This window comes from Filicampus tigris, chromosome 18, assembly GCF_054856515.1.
Source record: "Filicampus tigris isolate MCC_2025a chromosome 18, RoL_Ftig_1.0, whole genome shotgun sequence".
Lineage (NCBI taxonomy): Eukaryota > Metazoa > Chordata > Actinopteri > Syngnathiformes > Syngnathidae > Filicampus > Filicampus tigris.
In genome coordinates this window covers 8810546-8826084 of record NC_141234.1, presented here as the reverse complement: position 1 = coordinate 8826084, position 15539 = coordinate 8810546, and the positions used below count along the sequence as shown (strand labels likewise).

Here is a 15539-nt window from a genome sequence, read left to right as displayed (position 1 = left end):
TTCTCACCAGGCTGATTCACATCCACTGGCAGTGTGTTGCCGTTCTGTTCTCTCACTCTCAGGATTATTTTTAAGTTGCTAAGCAACATCTTCACACCAGCAACCATCATTTAGGCTGTACTGTATATGGATGTGCCACAACAGTCATTATATAGGTCAAAGCACCCACGAGGATGTGAAGAACTTGTAATAAGGGGCTTGATTAGGATTTTTTTTTTATAATGTTGCCCTACCCCCCCCCCCCCCCCCCCCCCCCCCCAGCCACATTAACAGTCTAGTGTTTTGCCTCACAGGCGAGAGGTCCTGGGTTGGAATCTCGGCTTGAGCCCTCTGTGTGGAATTTCCATGTTCTTCCTCTCACATCAACAAAACATGCATGCCAGGTTCAATGAAGACTCTCAAATTGTCAATAGTGAGTGTAGATGGTTGTGACATGTTTGTTAATATGTGCGCTGTGTAGCCCTCCTCTTGCCCAAAGTCAGCGTGGATAGGTTTTAGCTCATCAACCTTAATGAGGACCTAAATGAGCTAAATAAAAATGGATGCATGGTAAAAAATGTAACTTGATGGATCTTTGCCTTTGATTTGCATGGCCATCCTGCTTAAGTCACTGTTCTGGAGAACATTAGGGAAACCTTCAATTGTCCCTACTTAGCCCTGGTGGTCCTTGACCCGGTTTACCCCACCCACTCATGATGATATACAGCAGGCAGCGTGTGAAGTTGCAGAAGCTGCGTGCTGCTATTTGTGCCAGACTGCAGCCCACCACCACGCAGCAGCGTATCGGACCAAACCATTCCAGCTCTCCAGGTTCTAACACCTGCCACACCGGCCGTTTACATGACAAAAAAAGGCTTTTGTTGTAAGATAGGACGTGTGCTCACTTTGCTTTACTGCCGAAGGATTTGGGACGCTGCCACCCCGTGGACGCTGCAGCCGAGAGGCTCCGGTGAGATGCGCGCCCAAGCTGCGCCGGTGCTCCCGTCGTGAAAACGGCAGCATCCCCCGCCGCCTGCGATATAGCGCCGTAGCCGCTCGAGTCAGTGTGCATCCTCACACGGCTCCGCGGTGGCCATTCCGTCCGGGACTCTCCGAACAAGCGTGGGATCGAAATGCGCCCGTCGAAAGGGTCTGCAGCGAGAGCGTCGGTGTTTTGTTTTAGCTTACTCTGAGCGTGGGTTTCACTTCTTGTGCATCAAACGAAGACGAAGCCACGAATGTAAGTGAGACTCTCTTGTTTTTTTTGTTGTTTTTTTTTGCTCCGAAGCGTTGTTTATTCGTTCAACTTATTTTGATGTGCTCAGTGTTGTGGTTATCTCCCTCCGCTATAACAGACACAGAAAGGTAACCCGAGCTGGCTTATTGTAGCTATGCGGTGTGGCTGATGTGCACCACACCGCCTGTTTGTCTTATCGAAAATGATCGAATGTAGCAACTTCACTCAATGCCCTAGACCAGGTGTGTTATTTACATTTAAACAGGATCCACTTTTTGCACTCAGTATTGCATGTAGCAGAGTTCAGCATGGTAAATCCATCCAATGAATATTATATCAGCACATTTAGATTTCAGACCACGCCGCTGCACGCCTTAGCCCAGTCTATGCATTGTAGGCTGTGTATTATATGTTTACCCCCTGGAATGCAATGCAAAGCCGGATTGAACATTAATGGTTGGTGGTATGGAATATTTAACTACACTTCCCTTCCAACCGTGCTGTACAGAAAATATGTGGTGGTATTTTGTGTGCTTGGTAATATATATGTACACATTATGAATTTGCTTATGTGTAAATATTTAAGACAGTGGTAATATGAGATAAACAATGCTGTAATTGTAAATCGACAATAACATCCAAATGTTTTAACATTAAATAGATCTTCAATCTACTTCAAACACGGTAATATCTTCAAAAACTTCACAACATCTTATACGGGTTTTAACGTCCTCTAGGACAATACTAAATGTACGAAAAAGGATGATGTAATAATCGAACAACTATTAGTTGTTCTACTGTACATTATAATGATTTGTGGTTTAATGATGAGGCGTTTTATTAACGGTTCCTCTGAGGTTTTATCCGTTTTTAGGATTGCATGGTAGACTAGATCAATAATCTAGTAATGCCTCATGCTGTATGTTCCCCAACGCTGTTTTCCAGAAGGAAAACAGTCATTGTTACGAGCTTCACCTCACGGCAGTGTCACGTCAATTTTTTGTATCCAGTTTGCCACGATATGGCTGGAATGTCTTCCATAAAAGAGGTAGCCTTACGGAATTTCTCTGTCTCTGCAGGTATAAACAGGCCTGAAAGGATTCTAAAACGGCATCGATTGGACCAGATTTGGCAGCGCTGCAGTCGGTCAAACCGAATGCTCAGTCCCGAGTTCTAATGAGGCCAGGGCGATGCTGACACCCCCGCTGAATCCAAAGACATCACAATGCTGAAGACGGAGGCCACGGGGGAGAGGACCAGCCTCCGGAGTGCCTCCCCGCACCGCAATGCCTACCGGGCTGAGTTTCAGGCCCTCAAGAAGGCCTTCGACCAGCCTCAAACAGATGGAAGCTCCAAGCCCAAGGACCTTGAACGGGGGAAACAACCAAGAGGTCGTCAGTATGGCACACACGTCAGCCGCATTAAAGACATGTTCATGCAGATGGGCTCAGAAAGTGCATCTGTCAAGTCAAGGGGTCAAGATGATACCTCACCCCAAAAGCTGGTCAAGCCAACCAACTTCATTAACAAGGCCGACGGATCGGTGATCAAACTCCAGCATTCCTCGTCGACTGAAAGGGTAGGCGCTGCGGGAGCAAAGTTCTCGGAAACCAGGAAGCTGTTTGAACAGCATTCGCGTGACCAGTCGCAATCACCAGTTTACCCCTACGGACGTGATAAAAGGGGATCCCACGAGCACCTTGACGACTGGCGAGGCACCAGGTCCAACAGAGGCAGCACGGACTCGCTGGACTCTTTGTGCTCCAGAACGGAGGCGTCTTCGCCAACCGTTAGCCAACTGAGTGCTGTTTTTGAAAATGCCGACCAACACAACCAGGGTATGTCCTTCAGAGGAGTCAGCAGACGGGCTTTGTACTCACCGGATGGATTCCATCGCCAAGGAGGGGATCTCAGTGAGGACGATGCGCGACAATCTCCAATTCGTGGAACTTACCGCAACAGGATAGGGGGGAAGTTCCCTTCATCTTTGTCCGCTGATGACCTTCTGAGTCAGAGTCCCGGGCCCGAGATTGCGGAGCGCAAGCTAATCCTACGAGACAAGGAAGCCCAAGATAAAGCTGATAAGAGGCAACTATCGAACGCCACGACAAATGGAAGTCAGGTCAACGGCTCATGTGATGAGGATGAGAAAAACTCGGCAACGAGACAATATATCGAGGAAGATAATAATAGGTCAACAACAAATGATGATGCTATTACCAATAAAACTTTTGAGGATGCAACTCCTGAGCCACCGACGGCACAAACTGCTCCGGCTGAAGAAAGCCAGGAAGATCCAACCAGAGAAGACACGTCTCCAGACTCTCCGGACAAAGACCAGGTGGTCGAACCTGAAGAGGAATACAGCGGGAATGAGCGGGTGATTTTCAACGCAGATGGGGATGCGTGTTACCAGGGTTGGGGGGAAAGCTGCACTGACCCCGAGGATGAGCTGTATGGAGACGATGAAGATATCGTCTACGACCCCGGCTCCGATATGACCGAGATTCCCGGTCTGCCGGAGGAAAACAAAGAGGACATCCCTGCAGTGAGGAAGATTCGCTTCAGCACTGCTCCTATTACGGTAAGTTGGGCGCTGATCAAAAGCCTAAACTCCTTTTAGATCATTCCAAAAGCAGATTAGAAATCAAATATTGCAGTCAAAGCTGCCCGATTACGAGCTCATGTTGAGCTAGTACTGTTAGCCTTTTCCCTTACAGTGCATCTTTACGAACCTCGTCCTTGTTAGACCTCTATACACGGGTCCATTATAATACTCGATAAAGCAGCAAATGATCATGTATCTTCATTCAATCTGTTGCTCTTAGGCGGCGAGGGCTGTAGCTATTTTATGATGCAAAGCTTGAGGGTGAAAGCATCTGCCCCCCTGGGAAATTGTGCTCACGAGCAGAACATCTGCGCCGGGTGGTGCGCCTACACATTTTTCACACATTCTAGTGTTTGTATTCTCAAGGCACTTTTGTCGCGTCACTTCAAATCACATCTGGTTGTAATCAGGGTTTAACCAAGCATATCCAGGCATCTTGTGTCTGTCATTTAATTTCAATCAATTTTTCCTTTTCCACAGGATAATAATAGCAGTGGTGGTTATGCACTATTTGCAGTAGCTGTTATTTACATATATTGCGCGTCGTAGTAGAGGTTGCGTCATCTGACTTGAGTTTTGTGCGTATGCTGCACATGTTGAACACAATGAGGCGAGTGTAGTTTGTGGATTGTGGAAATGGATTTGGAAGATTACGGGAAATATTTGCTGCTCGTAATCCTCAAGCTCTTAGAATCAATAAGCTTAGCATGTGTGGTAGTAAACATCATATTTTAGGAAGCCTTCTGGACGGTATTCGTGTTTTGACTGTGAAATTGTGTTTTCGGTCATTTGGTCGGATTGGGTGTGGTGACTGGGGGATAGCAATTGACTGTATTGATACAGCTGTCCATATTCTGCTTCCTGTATTGATTGTCTGTATGGAAAAAGTAGGCCTGCACAGATTTCCAATGTCGGGACCATTGTTTTTTTTTATTTATCTGACCACAATGTAGAACAAAGCATGCTTGTAATACACTTAAACTAAATTCTTATTTAGTTATATTTCATGATCTAGTGCACTTGTGCAATACGAGAAGATATGCCATATCTTTACAGACATTACAATTATGAACTGCGTGCTTAGCTCTTCCACGATTTCTCATTATGAATTCATACATGCTCCAAGCATGTACAATCATGACAATTGTTTTAATTACATTTTTTCCTCAATTTCAAACAATTCCTAAGTGTCATAACATGCCTGTGAAATGCGGTCGTCAAAATACCTAAAGGATCAAGAATTTCAGATCACGTTACGCACCACATTAGGTCCTGTCTCATGCAGGTGAGATACTGTAAACCCTGCCCCCCTCTACTGCTGGGCCAGTGCTAAGTAAGGACTTTGTTACTATGACAACAAGGGGGGAGAGAGGGGCAGCTGCATGTTAAACCCCAAGTAAAAAAAAACAAAAAACAAATGCAAACTGTGAAGCACATGCAAGCTCTCACAAATACAGGACGGATTGGGTTTTCCCTCATGGAGTCAGCACTTCATCACCAAATTGCTGAATTTTAATAGTCAATTAATGTAGTGGATTCATGGTCGTGGCGCATGCAGCAGACACGTAACAAAACACAAATACCCTAATCGTGTCGACATCACCGAGCATGGCACCAAGTATTTGCCACTTATAAGAAGCTAATGCTAATCTGTGCGGCCAACAAAACTCAATGCAGCTCTGCTTACCTTTTGGCTTGGATACAGTGTTTCAGACAGGTTAGTCTGACCGTGTCTGGAACGTTGCGGCTTGTAGCAGCCAATTGCGTCGTCAGAAATTTGCACCTAAAAAAAAAAGATATGCCTGGTTGTTTAATTCTATACTTGATGCATGCGCAGGCACTCCAGAGCCTCAGCCACTTGTATGAGAGAATTAAAAAAAATAAATTTTCCATATTAAGTCCCTTTTTAAATAATGCGACTTAGTTATAAAAGAAAACGGCCCAAAACATTTTTTTTTGCCCAACAGGCCAAGACATATTGGTGTAATTCACAAGAGCTACAACTTAACACTTAATGTCAGTCGTAGTTTTGGGAGGTAACACAAACCTGTCACAGGTCGAGGATCAATCCTATTAACATGCGCTAAGGACAATTAGGCCTGCTCTTCTTACAGAGAAAAGGTTGTTTCGCTAATTGCCTCGTACTAGCTCTTCCAATCATGTAGCATTTGGCTCCTCCCCCTCAGGACTCACCACACACAGTGAAATATAGTCAGTCCAAAAATATATTTCATTCGATTTTGTTGTGGAATACCATGTAACACATCAAGGTCAAAACAATAGATTTAAAAAAGAAAAACACATTCCTATTGGTGTCTTTTTTTTTTTTTTAAATGGCTTGCGTTCTGTATGAAAGCCACTGACGCTCATTCATCATATGGAATATTTAAGACAAGCACTGCCCACCTTTTACACGCTGAGCCTCACAATCAGACAGTCGCCCCCCTCCCTCACCTCCATTATGCAACCCCCTCCCCTATGCACACAAATACGGTCGTGTCTTTTGTTCGTCCATATAGCGAGGGAGACAAAGACGTGTTCTCAAGCCCTGCACGAGGCCAGCCTGACCCCAGAGGGGAGGAGAACGCAGGGCCGATCTTGGCACAGGGAAAAGAAAAACCTCCCCATCTTTTAATCTTAACAGTTCTTGTAATATTTCTTAGTGCTGCTCCCTAAAGCGGATAAATCATTTTAACATCCGAGCTTTGCCGCCTTAATTGATTTAGAAATCAGGCAGGCCGCCGCTAAGACGAGAGAGTGCGCAACCAGCGTTTTGGCAACAGTTTTGTGAGCAGCGTGCTCACTTCTGGTTGAGAAGTCCCTTTTGGAAATATCCATTAAAATCTAACATATGAGTACTTATAAGGTGTCGAAATGCTAGTACAGCTTAGCATTATAGGTACACTTGTACAGTGACGTTTCAGTACAAGAACTGCATCAAAATAAAATACTGAAAAATAAAAACTATTCGGATTTGCTAAACAAGTATGCTTTTTATAAAAATATGAACCATCCATTTATGTTATGTGCGGTCCCACAGGGCGGCATCGTGCCACAAAATTACAGCAGGTGTTCCTAATGGAGTGTCCAGTGAGCCTATCTGCCGCCTGCATTCATTCAAGCCATGTTCCCTCAAACGTCCTTTCACTGGGCCGCAACATTCTGACCCAGTGAGGAAGTGACTTTAGTGGGCTATGCGAGGGAAAAGGCACCGCGCCTTCCCGACGGCACTGACCTACAGAAAAGAATCCCATCACATGCTCGTTCAAGCAACTGGTTTTTATCGCCGGCGTGCGTGTCTCTGGGTCGCCTGCTCACTTCTCGGACTGACGTGGCGCTGCCCAAGTCACGCTTTCGATGCCCTATTTCCACACCGCACTGCTTTTACGGCCATTAAGAAGCAGTGAGAATAGAGCGTATCACACTCATCTCCTTCCACTTTCTCCTGTGTGGTTGTCAGTGTGTGAAACATGTCCGCCCTGATCAAACATCCATCTCACATTGAGGCAGAGTTTTTTTTTTTTTTTTTTTTTTTCATTGTTTACTTCCTCTCTTTGATCGGATCACGCCACAGGAGTTTGACAGGGGAGGGCCTCTGTGTGCAGTGTCTGGCCTTCACTTTTGTTCTTACTCCTCCATTTGAACTCCATTCATGCAGGGCATTTCCTCTCTTGTGGTATTTTCATGAAAAAAGTGAAGCTTTGGTTAAATTGGAGCATTAAGGGCTCCTCTAGTTTGTGCGCTGTCTATCCCCGCTGCATTTGTGTATTATTAGACTGGGCTGCTGCTCCATTCGGGGACTGCTGAGTAGCCTCATCAATTTGATAGATGTGTGTCAGCCTTCTTCCCCGTGGCAATGCGTCTGGCAACACGAGTCTGGACTACATTATTTAACTGGCGTGGTTAGTCATAAAACCGCACCAGGTCATTCTTCTACTGAATAAACGTGCCATTTGTTGATGAATGTTTTACACTTGGATATTGAACTGGAAGGTGGCGCGATACTCACAGGGGGAATTTGAGGTCATCTTCCTCAGATTAGCACTGTATTGCACAACACAGGCTTTTAGATTCGAAACCGCTGCAGACATTCACTGGCAAATCAACCTTCTGAATCTCTGCAGTGCAACGTTTGACATCATGTACTTTAGTGGAGCATGAAGGAATACAAAGAGTTGCTCGAGTCTTGTTGCTGATGCTGAGAAACGGAGAAAATGGAGACTAACAACCTGCCTGTGGCATTTCCCGCTTGCTTTGGAAAGTTATGTCGTGACGATCTGCCCCCTTCATCCCGAACACGTCATTTAAAAGCCATGGTAACCATATCGACACATCCTTTTGCCTGATGCTTAATTTTATATACATTGACGTTATCTCTTTATCCGCACCATCTCATACTGCGTGTTTGTGAGTTCCCAACTGAAATGAGATGGGCTCCCAGCCAAGAACTTTGCTTTCAGACCGTGCTCTGATGGAGAGGATTACTCCACTTTAGCGGCGTCTCTCTTTTGGCCGACGATACGTTAACCACTGTATGATCAAAAAATAAATACAACAAAACTAAAATAAAGTACTCCGCCTTTAGTGAAATGTGATGGATAGAGGTTTGCTGAATGTGAATCAACCACATGCAATAAATTGTGTACTCACCATTAAAGCCACAGACTTTATGGTGTCCGTTCCGTTCTTATTTTACGATTGACTTGTTATTCACCCATTTTCTGCAGTGCTCATCCTGTTCAGGGTTATGTGGAGCTGGAACCTATCCCATCGGCTTTGGAGAAAAAGACACTTAAGACATTAATTTAGTTGAACAGGGACGTGTGTCACTTTTGTGGGCCGTTTGGTACTGGTATTGATGAGTTGTATTTGTTTTTATTTGTTTCTATGCCTGAATATTGCTTGATTTTAAACAGGTCGGCGGCACAAAAAAGGTTGGAGTATAGTTGTAAGAACGCAGCTGATTTATTAAATTAAGTCTCTTAATCATCCTTTCTGTCTTGTTTCTTTTCTATGACTTATTTTACCCATTTCCCCTTTAAGCTGTGTCAACTTGGCTATCCCGTCCTAATGATGGAATCTATAGCTTACTGTCATGGGAGAGAACTGTATCAAACAGCGACACGTATAACAGTTGACAGTTTGCTTATGAGATCAGAAAAGGGGCAGTTGGTATTAAACTGCATTTCGTCTAAGCTTCTTTTCAAGCGAACTAAATCAAAGTATTTCACTAACTCCTTCAAAAGGATCAAGCTGTGTACAACTTGTGCGCCTTTATACATGAGTTTGTCTTTAATGTGAACATGTGAGTCGGTTGGCCCAACTTTTCTTGTAGTAGTTCTTTTCATCATCCTTGACAGGTGTAACAATTCCAAGCCCTGGTTGGATATGCGCGTGTATGGTTACTGCATTATTCATGCCGGGACGTTTTTGTTTGCTTGTGTCTGTGCCACCTGATGATCCCACGGGGATGCAATTTTAATGATCAAGAGAAAGGCGAGACATGCCTTTTTTAATCCTGCATGGTCAGTTTCCACCTCATACTGTGTCATAGACCTATCATTTATCACCACACTTTTATTTCCGCCTGTACTTTGGTCCCCTCAGCATGAGATCATCATTATACTGCCAATGCTTTGTATCTTTATCTCTGCGACGCTATATTCTCCGTTTATAAGTAATGTCCAAGTCATTTTATCGGTGTGGAAATCTTTTTGGGGATTGATGAATTAGGTTTATCGAGGCTTTAGTCCAACCTCACTGGGGGGTTGTTTTGAAATGTGTAATCCTGAACACTTGGCAGGTTATGCCACTCGGCTCAGGGTGGTTGCTTTTCCACTTTAAAATAGTAGTGCAGAAACTGGAAAAAAAAAAAAAAAAACCGCCACCATCCTGAATCCATCAGTCAATGTTCTGTTCTGTTATTTTTTTTTATTTTTTATCATGTAGTTGTTGGCAACATTGTATTGGAGGGGACTGTGGAGTGTAAAATTTGAAGTGCCGGGCTGTGCATGGACTATCGCATAGCAATTATGGCAATCACCAATACTATACAGACAGCATGCAAGTGTGCCAAGTACCTCATCTGGAGCCGTTCAGAGTCAATATTTATCAAGTAACAAGATAGAAACACTTAAAAAAAAACAAAAAACTCCATCATATGGCGGCCTATTAAGTGGCCATGCGGTGTAACAGTGTTGTTGTGGTACTTGTGATCACCGCCATAATAAAGACAGGACATAGCAAGGCATTGTCCGCTCTCATTGAATTGTTCTTGTTTACTATTCTCTGCTCTGATTTAGTCCCCCAACCCCCCATGTCCTTTGTCCACTCACTGACCTAGTAGGAGCAGCGAATGGGACTGGCATCTACTTGTATCCAAATGTGTGTTGTTACACCATCTCAGCCATATCTTGTAAGATAAATGTGACTTCCTTTTGTATGCACAGTCTACATGTGGGCTTAAAAAAAAAAAAAAAAAAAGACGATGCTGACTAAGCCGTTGGCGTTCCCCGACATGTCAGATGTCAGTGTCACTTCCTCACATGCAGGATGATGCATGGTGAGATGACAGGAAGTTTGGCCTTGAACTGGACCGTTCACTCTCGTCGGTCACTTCTCTTTTACATAAGACTGTGCTGTGAGTGTTTCTCCTGGCTGGCTTCTTTTTCACACCTCCTTTATGCCTGTCAAGGTCAGTCGCAATCCCCGCGAGACATACATTCCTTCGCCTCCTCATCCCTACAGTGGATGAGGCTTAGTGGTGTGTGTGCGCAAGGATGGGTGGTCACAGGTAGAACTAATGGAATGCAAATGTGCTGAGCTGTCGTAGCACAGGGGACACATTCTAATGAGATTCAATGAACGACTTGCATAAAACAATCTGTCTCTGCAACAATAATAAAGCCCAGTTTTGATTGGCACTCTCATGAGAGGTATTCATTTTGCAGTATTTATGTGGCTGGGGAAAACAAAATATCGAACTAGAGTGATAGAATTTATTAGGATTTTCCATGAAAAGTATGACCTTCTGTAATTAGTAGTTACTCAAATGTGTACACATTTGTATTTTGTTTGATTATATATATATATATAAACGTGATATATAACACAACTATACGTAAATGCTTCATTATGAATATGAATAGAATTTCCTAAATTTACATTATAATACCGACGTATATTTTACAGTTACTCCCACACGAGCCATTTTTACATTTCTAAATGAGGCCAGCGCGTCTGATGCTTTACAATAATAAACATTATAAACATTAAATGAACGCATATGGCTTGCGCTTATTATACCGTGTAGGTGTATTAGAGCGAGTTTATGCATTCTGAGCGCATACATTGTGAGGCTTGTGCCCCTGTGACTCCTTCTCGTGGCGCAAGGCTCCACCCATCGTGATAAAGATCTCCGCGAGGGTGATGGAACACCTTGGCACAAGGCTTAATACCGCCACACCTGACTCCCAGTTTTTCCCCAGCCCCCAACTTTTCCGTCTTCATTTCCTTCTACTGACTGTCCACCTCCTCAATCGCATGGCTTTGTGACTCTACTCTCAGCCCCTGAATCATCCGAGTCACTTTGTTACTTTCTCTCGCTGGATATTACCTCCTCTCCCCCGTGAACTGGACTTTGTTTAGCACCGCTACCCCTTCATTTTCTCGTCATCCTTTTATACACTTGACACTTGGCTTTATTTGCACTTCAACCTCCTCCACATGGGCTCCGCCCTTTTTTTTTTCTCCTTCCCCGTGGGGCTCTGCTCTTTCCTCTCATTGGGAATGGGACTGACATTTTCATTTTCGTGCTAAGATGTGAGTCCTCAGCGCACAAGCGTGTACAGACACGCACCTGCAAGGAAGCCAGTTGCACACAGGCACACGCACGCTATACCCACATGCATACTTTCTTTCCCTACTGTTGCCACCAGAATGCCTGGCATGCATTCTCTGGACACACTCGCATCATCTCAAAGGTCCATATACAAACACAGGGAAGCACAAATAAATCAAATAAATCGGTGTCGTTTTAGAATCTACTATTAGGAAAGCATAATGTACCGGTAATATAATGTGCAATGTGTTTAATTTCTGTGTTTTTATTCCTGTACTTGCCATTGTGAGAGTGCTTAAGAGTGAGCTCTACATTTTGACTGATTTGATTTATCCTAAATCAGTCATTACAACTTACAAATTCAACAGGAATCAAATGATTATTTCTTCCCAGTCATACCCATTTAACATTGGCTTCCATTTGCTCCCTTTTCCCATAAGGTAACACGTCCTAAATGCTTTCTTCACGCGTCCTCTCAAAGATTGACCCTCATCTGTCCTCAATCCCGCTTGCTGAACCCCCCCCCCTCTCTCCTCCCGCGTTCCACATGCTAATGTGTTTGTCGTCCCGGCCTTCGGTGACTGAGAGGTGCCATTAGCGATAGCACTGGCTGCCAAAGGTAGCATCTGGTCCAGGGTATTTGTGCAGCTATGAGAAACCCCCAGAAGTAGTCAATCAGCCACTGGCATCTCAAACTGCCTGTAGAGGAACAGTCTCGGCGTTATGATTTGGATTGAGGCAAATTGTTATGTTTTGAGTTTTGTCAGTTCTGAATGCGTCATTAACACCGTCGACCACGATATTTTAATGGGTAGACTTAAGGCGCTGTTTGTTACACTGCAGTAGTATTTTTTTTTGTTATTGTTGCCGCTAGCTGATTATAAAATATTAATGAATACATTATTAAGTGCACGTTTGTATTGTTTCATAATGAAGCACGCCGAGTCCATTTTGAAAACTTCCTCGAGGGCTACAGCATATTTTAGTGTCATTTGCCTGTATGGTTTCTCCACAGGATCGCATTTTTAAGTTTGAAAACATTTAGAACTCTATGTAGTCTTAAATCTTACTTACTTACTGCTCTAATCCCCCCCCCCCCAAAAGACATATTTATAATTCTACTTTACCTCAAATGTTTTATATGACCACTCACATCATTTTTGTGGCTTCAACTCATCTATGATTAATGATTGTGTCCTGATTTAATAGTTCACCATAAAATCAATGTTGCTTTTGCAGAGCTGTGCAAAAAAAAAAGGAATACAGATATACTGTTTGCGTATCTGTGCGTGTTACAGTGTAAATAATGCAAAGTTGCTGATCACACTGAATGATTGATGACAGAAAGGTCACGGAGAGGAAAGAATAGGAAAACTGTGCAAGCTGTAAAGCGTGTGCATCGTGTCACGCATCCATTCCTGTTCTGCATCGTTCACTTGAAAACAAGAAGAGTCAGAACAAAAATGCATTGACTGACGTATCCATTCATTTTTTATGTCTTGACCTTGCGTTTTGTCACTGGTGAAATATTGATGAAGACGCATTGCGTTGCTCTTGGCCTATGGCACAACCTCACCTAGCTGCAAAATGGATTGTTTTTTGGGCCATATTGTCAAATTTGCACTTCATATTATTTTTATTTATTTATTTATTTATTTATTTATTTTATTTTTTTTACATGCCCGGATTTGCACACTTTTCATCGACACGTAATCTCCCGCCCAGACTTTGACACACCCACCAGTTGTTGCTGGCGTCGAAGATACTTCTGTGCTGGCATACTGGCGTGGCCTCGCCATCCCCTTTTTACTCAGCACCTGCAGCTGGCCTTTTGCACCGTACATGTGACGAGACAGCTCGCTTGCCGGCGACAGCTTGTGCGGCGCTCTCAGCTAGCTCTCTTCTCTCCGCTGCATGCAGGGAGCCGTGAGGGCATCCTGCTGCCTGGGATGAGATGTGAAGTGACAGCTGACTATTGCAGAGGAGGAGAAAGACCTCCTGTGTTGTTCGGAGGAAGAGGGGGGAAAAGAAAAAACATCTCTGTATGATTCTCTGATAAACAGATTGTTGTCAGTAAATATTTGTGTTGGTCGTTTTTAGGGGGAATTTATTTTTAGGTGGTCCAGATTGAAGTGTCAGGAATAATTTGCTTGGATGATGAAATTAATTTGGTGTCACATCCAGAAACTCACAGCCCAGCTACACGAATGAGACACTTTCTGCCTTGCAGAAGTAAATGTTCTCATAAGCCGGCTCGAGATAAAAAAAAAAAAAGTGAATCAAAATATGTATTTGTATCAGAACACACAATAATAAACATTTTTTAAATGAATACCTCATTGACTGTCAATCAGAATTGAGCATGAGCTGAATTTGGACGTTTTTATTCTGGATTGTATTCGCAGGTGAAAATTCCAGGAAATACATTATGTCCCCAATCGTTCTTTTTTTTTTTTTAGCTATATTCATAATATTTATGTTACCTCTCCAGGTATTCAACACTTACTCCAACGAGGACTATGACCGCCGTAACGAGGAAGTGGATCCGGTGGCCTCGTCCGCAGAATATGAGCTGGAGAAACGGGTGGAGAAGCTCGAGCTTTTTCCCGTGGAGCTGGAGAAAGGTGGGAAGGAAAATCTCATGACAAATTTGGCAGAATCGCCCACCCAATCGTGTGAGGTGTTATATTTCCCAAAGGTGTACAAACAAGTGCTTTCCTATGCATTTGATCTGTCTTAATAAACATAGTAATAATCTTCCACATGCTGCGACAATCCAGCCACAAGTATTATGCAAAGCAAATGTTCTCACAATTTGTCCCCAGCTTCCTACTTTTGCCCCCGATCTAAAATAGAGCGCTGTGTGTTGTTATCACCTTCCAGTCACTCTTATGTAACCCTAAGCTCTTATGAATAATGAATAGAGGATGGAAACGGGAGGAATAGAACACTGGAAAGGAACTTCCCATCCAGAACAATAATGCCGCACGAGCGAAGGTCAGCGTACGCTTTGGGGATGTCTCTTCTCTTGTTTTCATTAGTAAAGCACTATTTGTACACATTTATTTATAGTCCTCCATCTGCTTGCTTTTCTCTCTTGTCATTTTGGAATTGTTGACGTATTCGTTCGAAACACTGTAGCACAGTTATTTGCAGACATATTTATAATAGATTGGGACTTTTTCATTTTGGATGAAATTTTAGAGCAGGTTATTTGATTTAGTATTAGTTTTGGGCACTAAAAAAAGGGCACTAAGTATTGTATAATAGAGTAACTTAGTAAGCCAAATTCTCAAATGACTGTTTGGCCTTCCTTCATCGCTGAAATAAATACAAAAATTTGTTTTAAAGAATTTTTGTTTTTATTTTTATGCACACATTTAGTTTGAGTTATTTTGTGAGTTTTCATTTGCTATAATGACCTTGGCATGACGCGTAGAAAACTGTATTGTGCCTGTGTTCAGATGAGGACGGCTTGGGGATCAGCATCATCGGGATGGGTGTTGGCGCTGATGCGGGCCTGGAGAAACTGGGCATCTTCGTCAAGACCGTCATTGAAGGCGGAGCGGCCGAAAGGGACGGCAGGTGCGTTTTTTCCCATCCTGTTCACAATTAAGGGCAACAACACCACTGTGTAATCTGTAATATGTACAAAAAAAAAAAAAAAAAAATCATATTGTGAGCTTTCTGCACCACGCACACCAAACCCACACGCAGTTCCTGTCAGATTTAGCAGTAGGGGTTGAGATTAGATCCATAGAGGGAGGCGGACTCTGCTGTGTCTCACGCAGAGCTGCACATGTGATGGAATATGCAGCACAATGTTTCTTGGTTGTTAGCATGTTTTTTTGCCCTATCCTAATCGTGCCTTTGGA

The 15539-nt window shown here is 43.5% G+C and overlaps 1 protein-coding gene across 7 annotated transcripts in view; it reads left to right on the top strand.

Moving 5' to 3' along the window:
* ppp1r9a (protein phosphatase 1, regulatory subunit 9A) overlaps positions 1 to 15539 on the top strand; it is a 36709-nt gene that overhangs the window by 3375 nt on the left and 17795 nt on the right. For 5 of the 7 annotated variants that reach the window (XM_086014428.1, XM_086014429.1, XM_086014430.1 and 2 more), the window contains exons 2-5: positions 608 to 1219; positions 2296 to 3800; positions 14156 to 14288; positions 15129 to 15249. In XM_086014428.1, coding sequence (XP_085870554.1) covers positions 2442 to 3800; positions 14156 to 14288; positions 15129 to 15249 — 1613 coding nt within the window. In that variant the 5' untranslated portion in view covers positions 608 to 1219; positions 2296 to 2441. The remainder of the gene's footprint in view (positions 1 to 607; positions 1220 to 2295; positions 3801 to 14155; positions 14289 to 15128; positions 15250 to 15539) is intronic. The other 2 variants (XM_086014426.1, XM_086014425.1) reach the window with 1 other exon arrangement.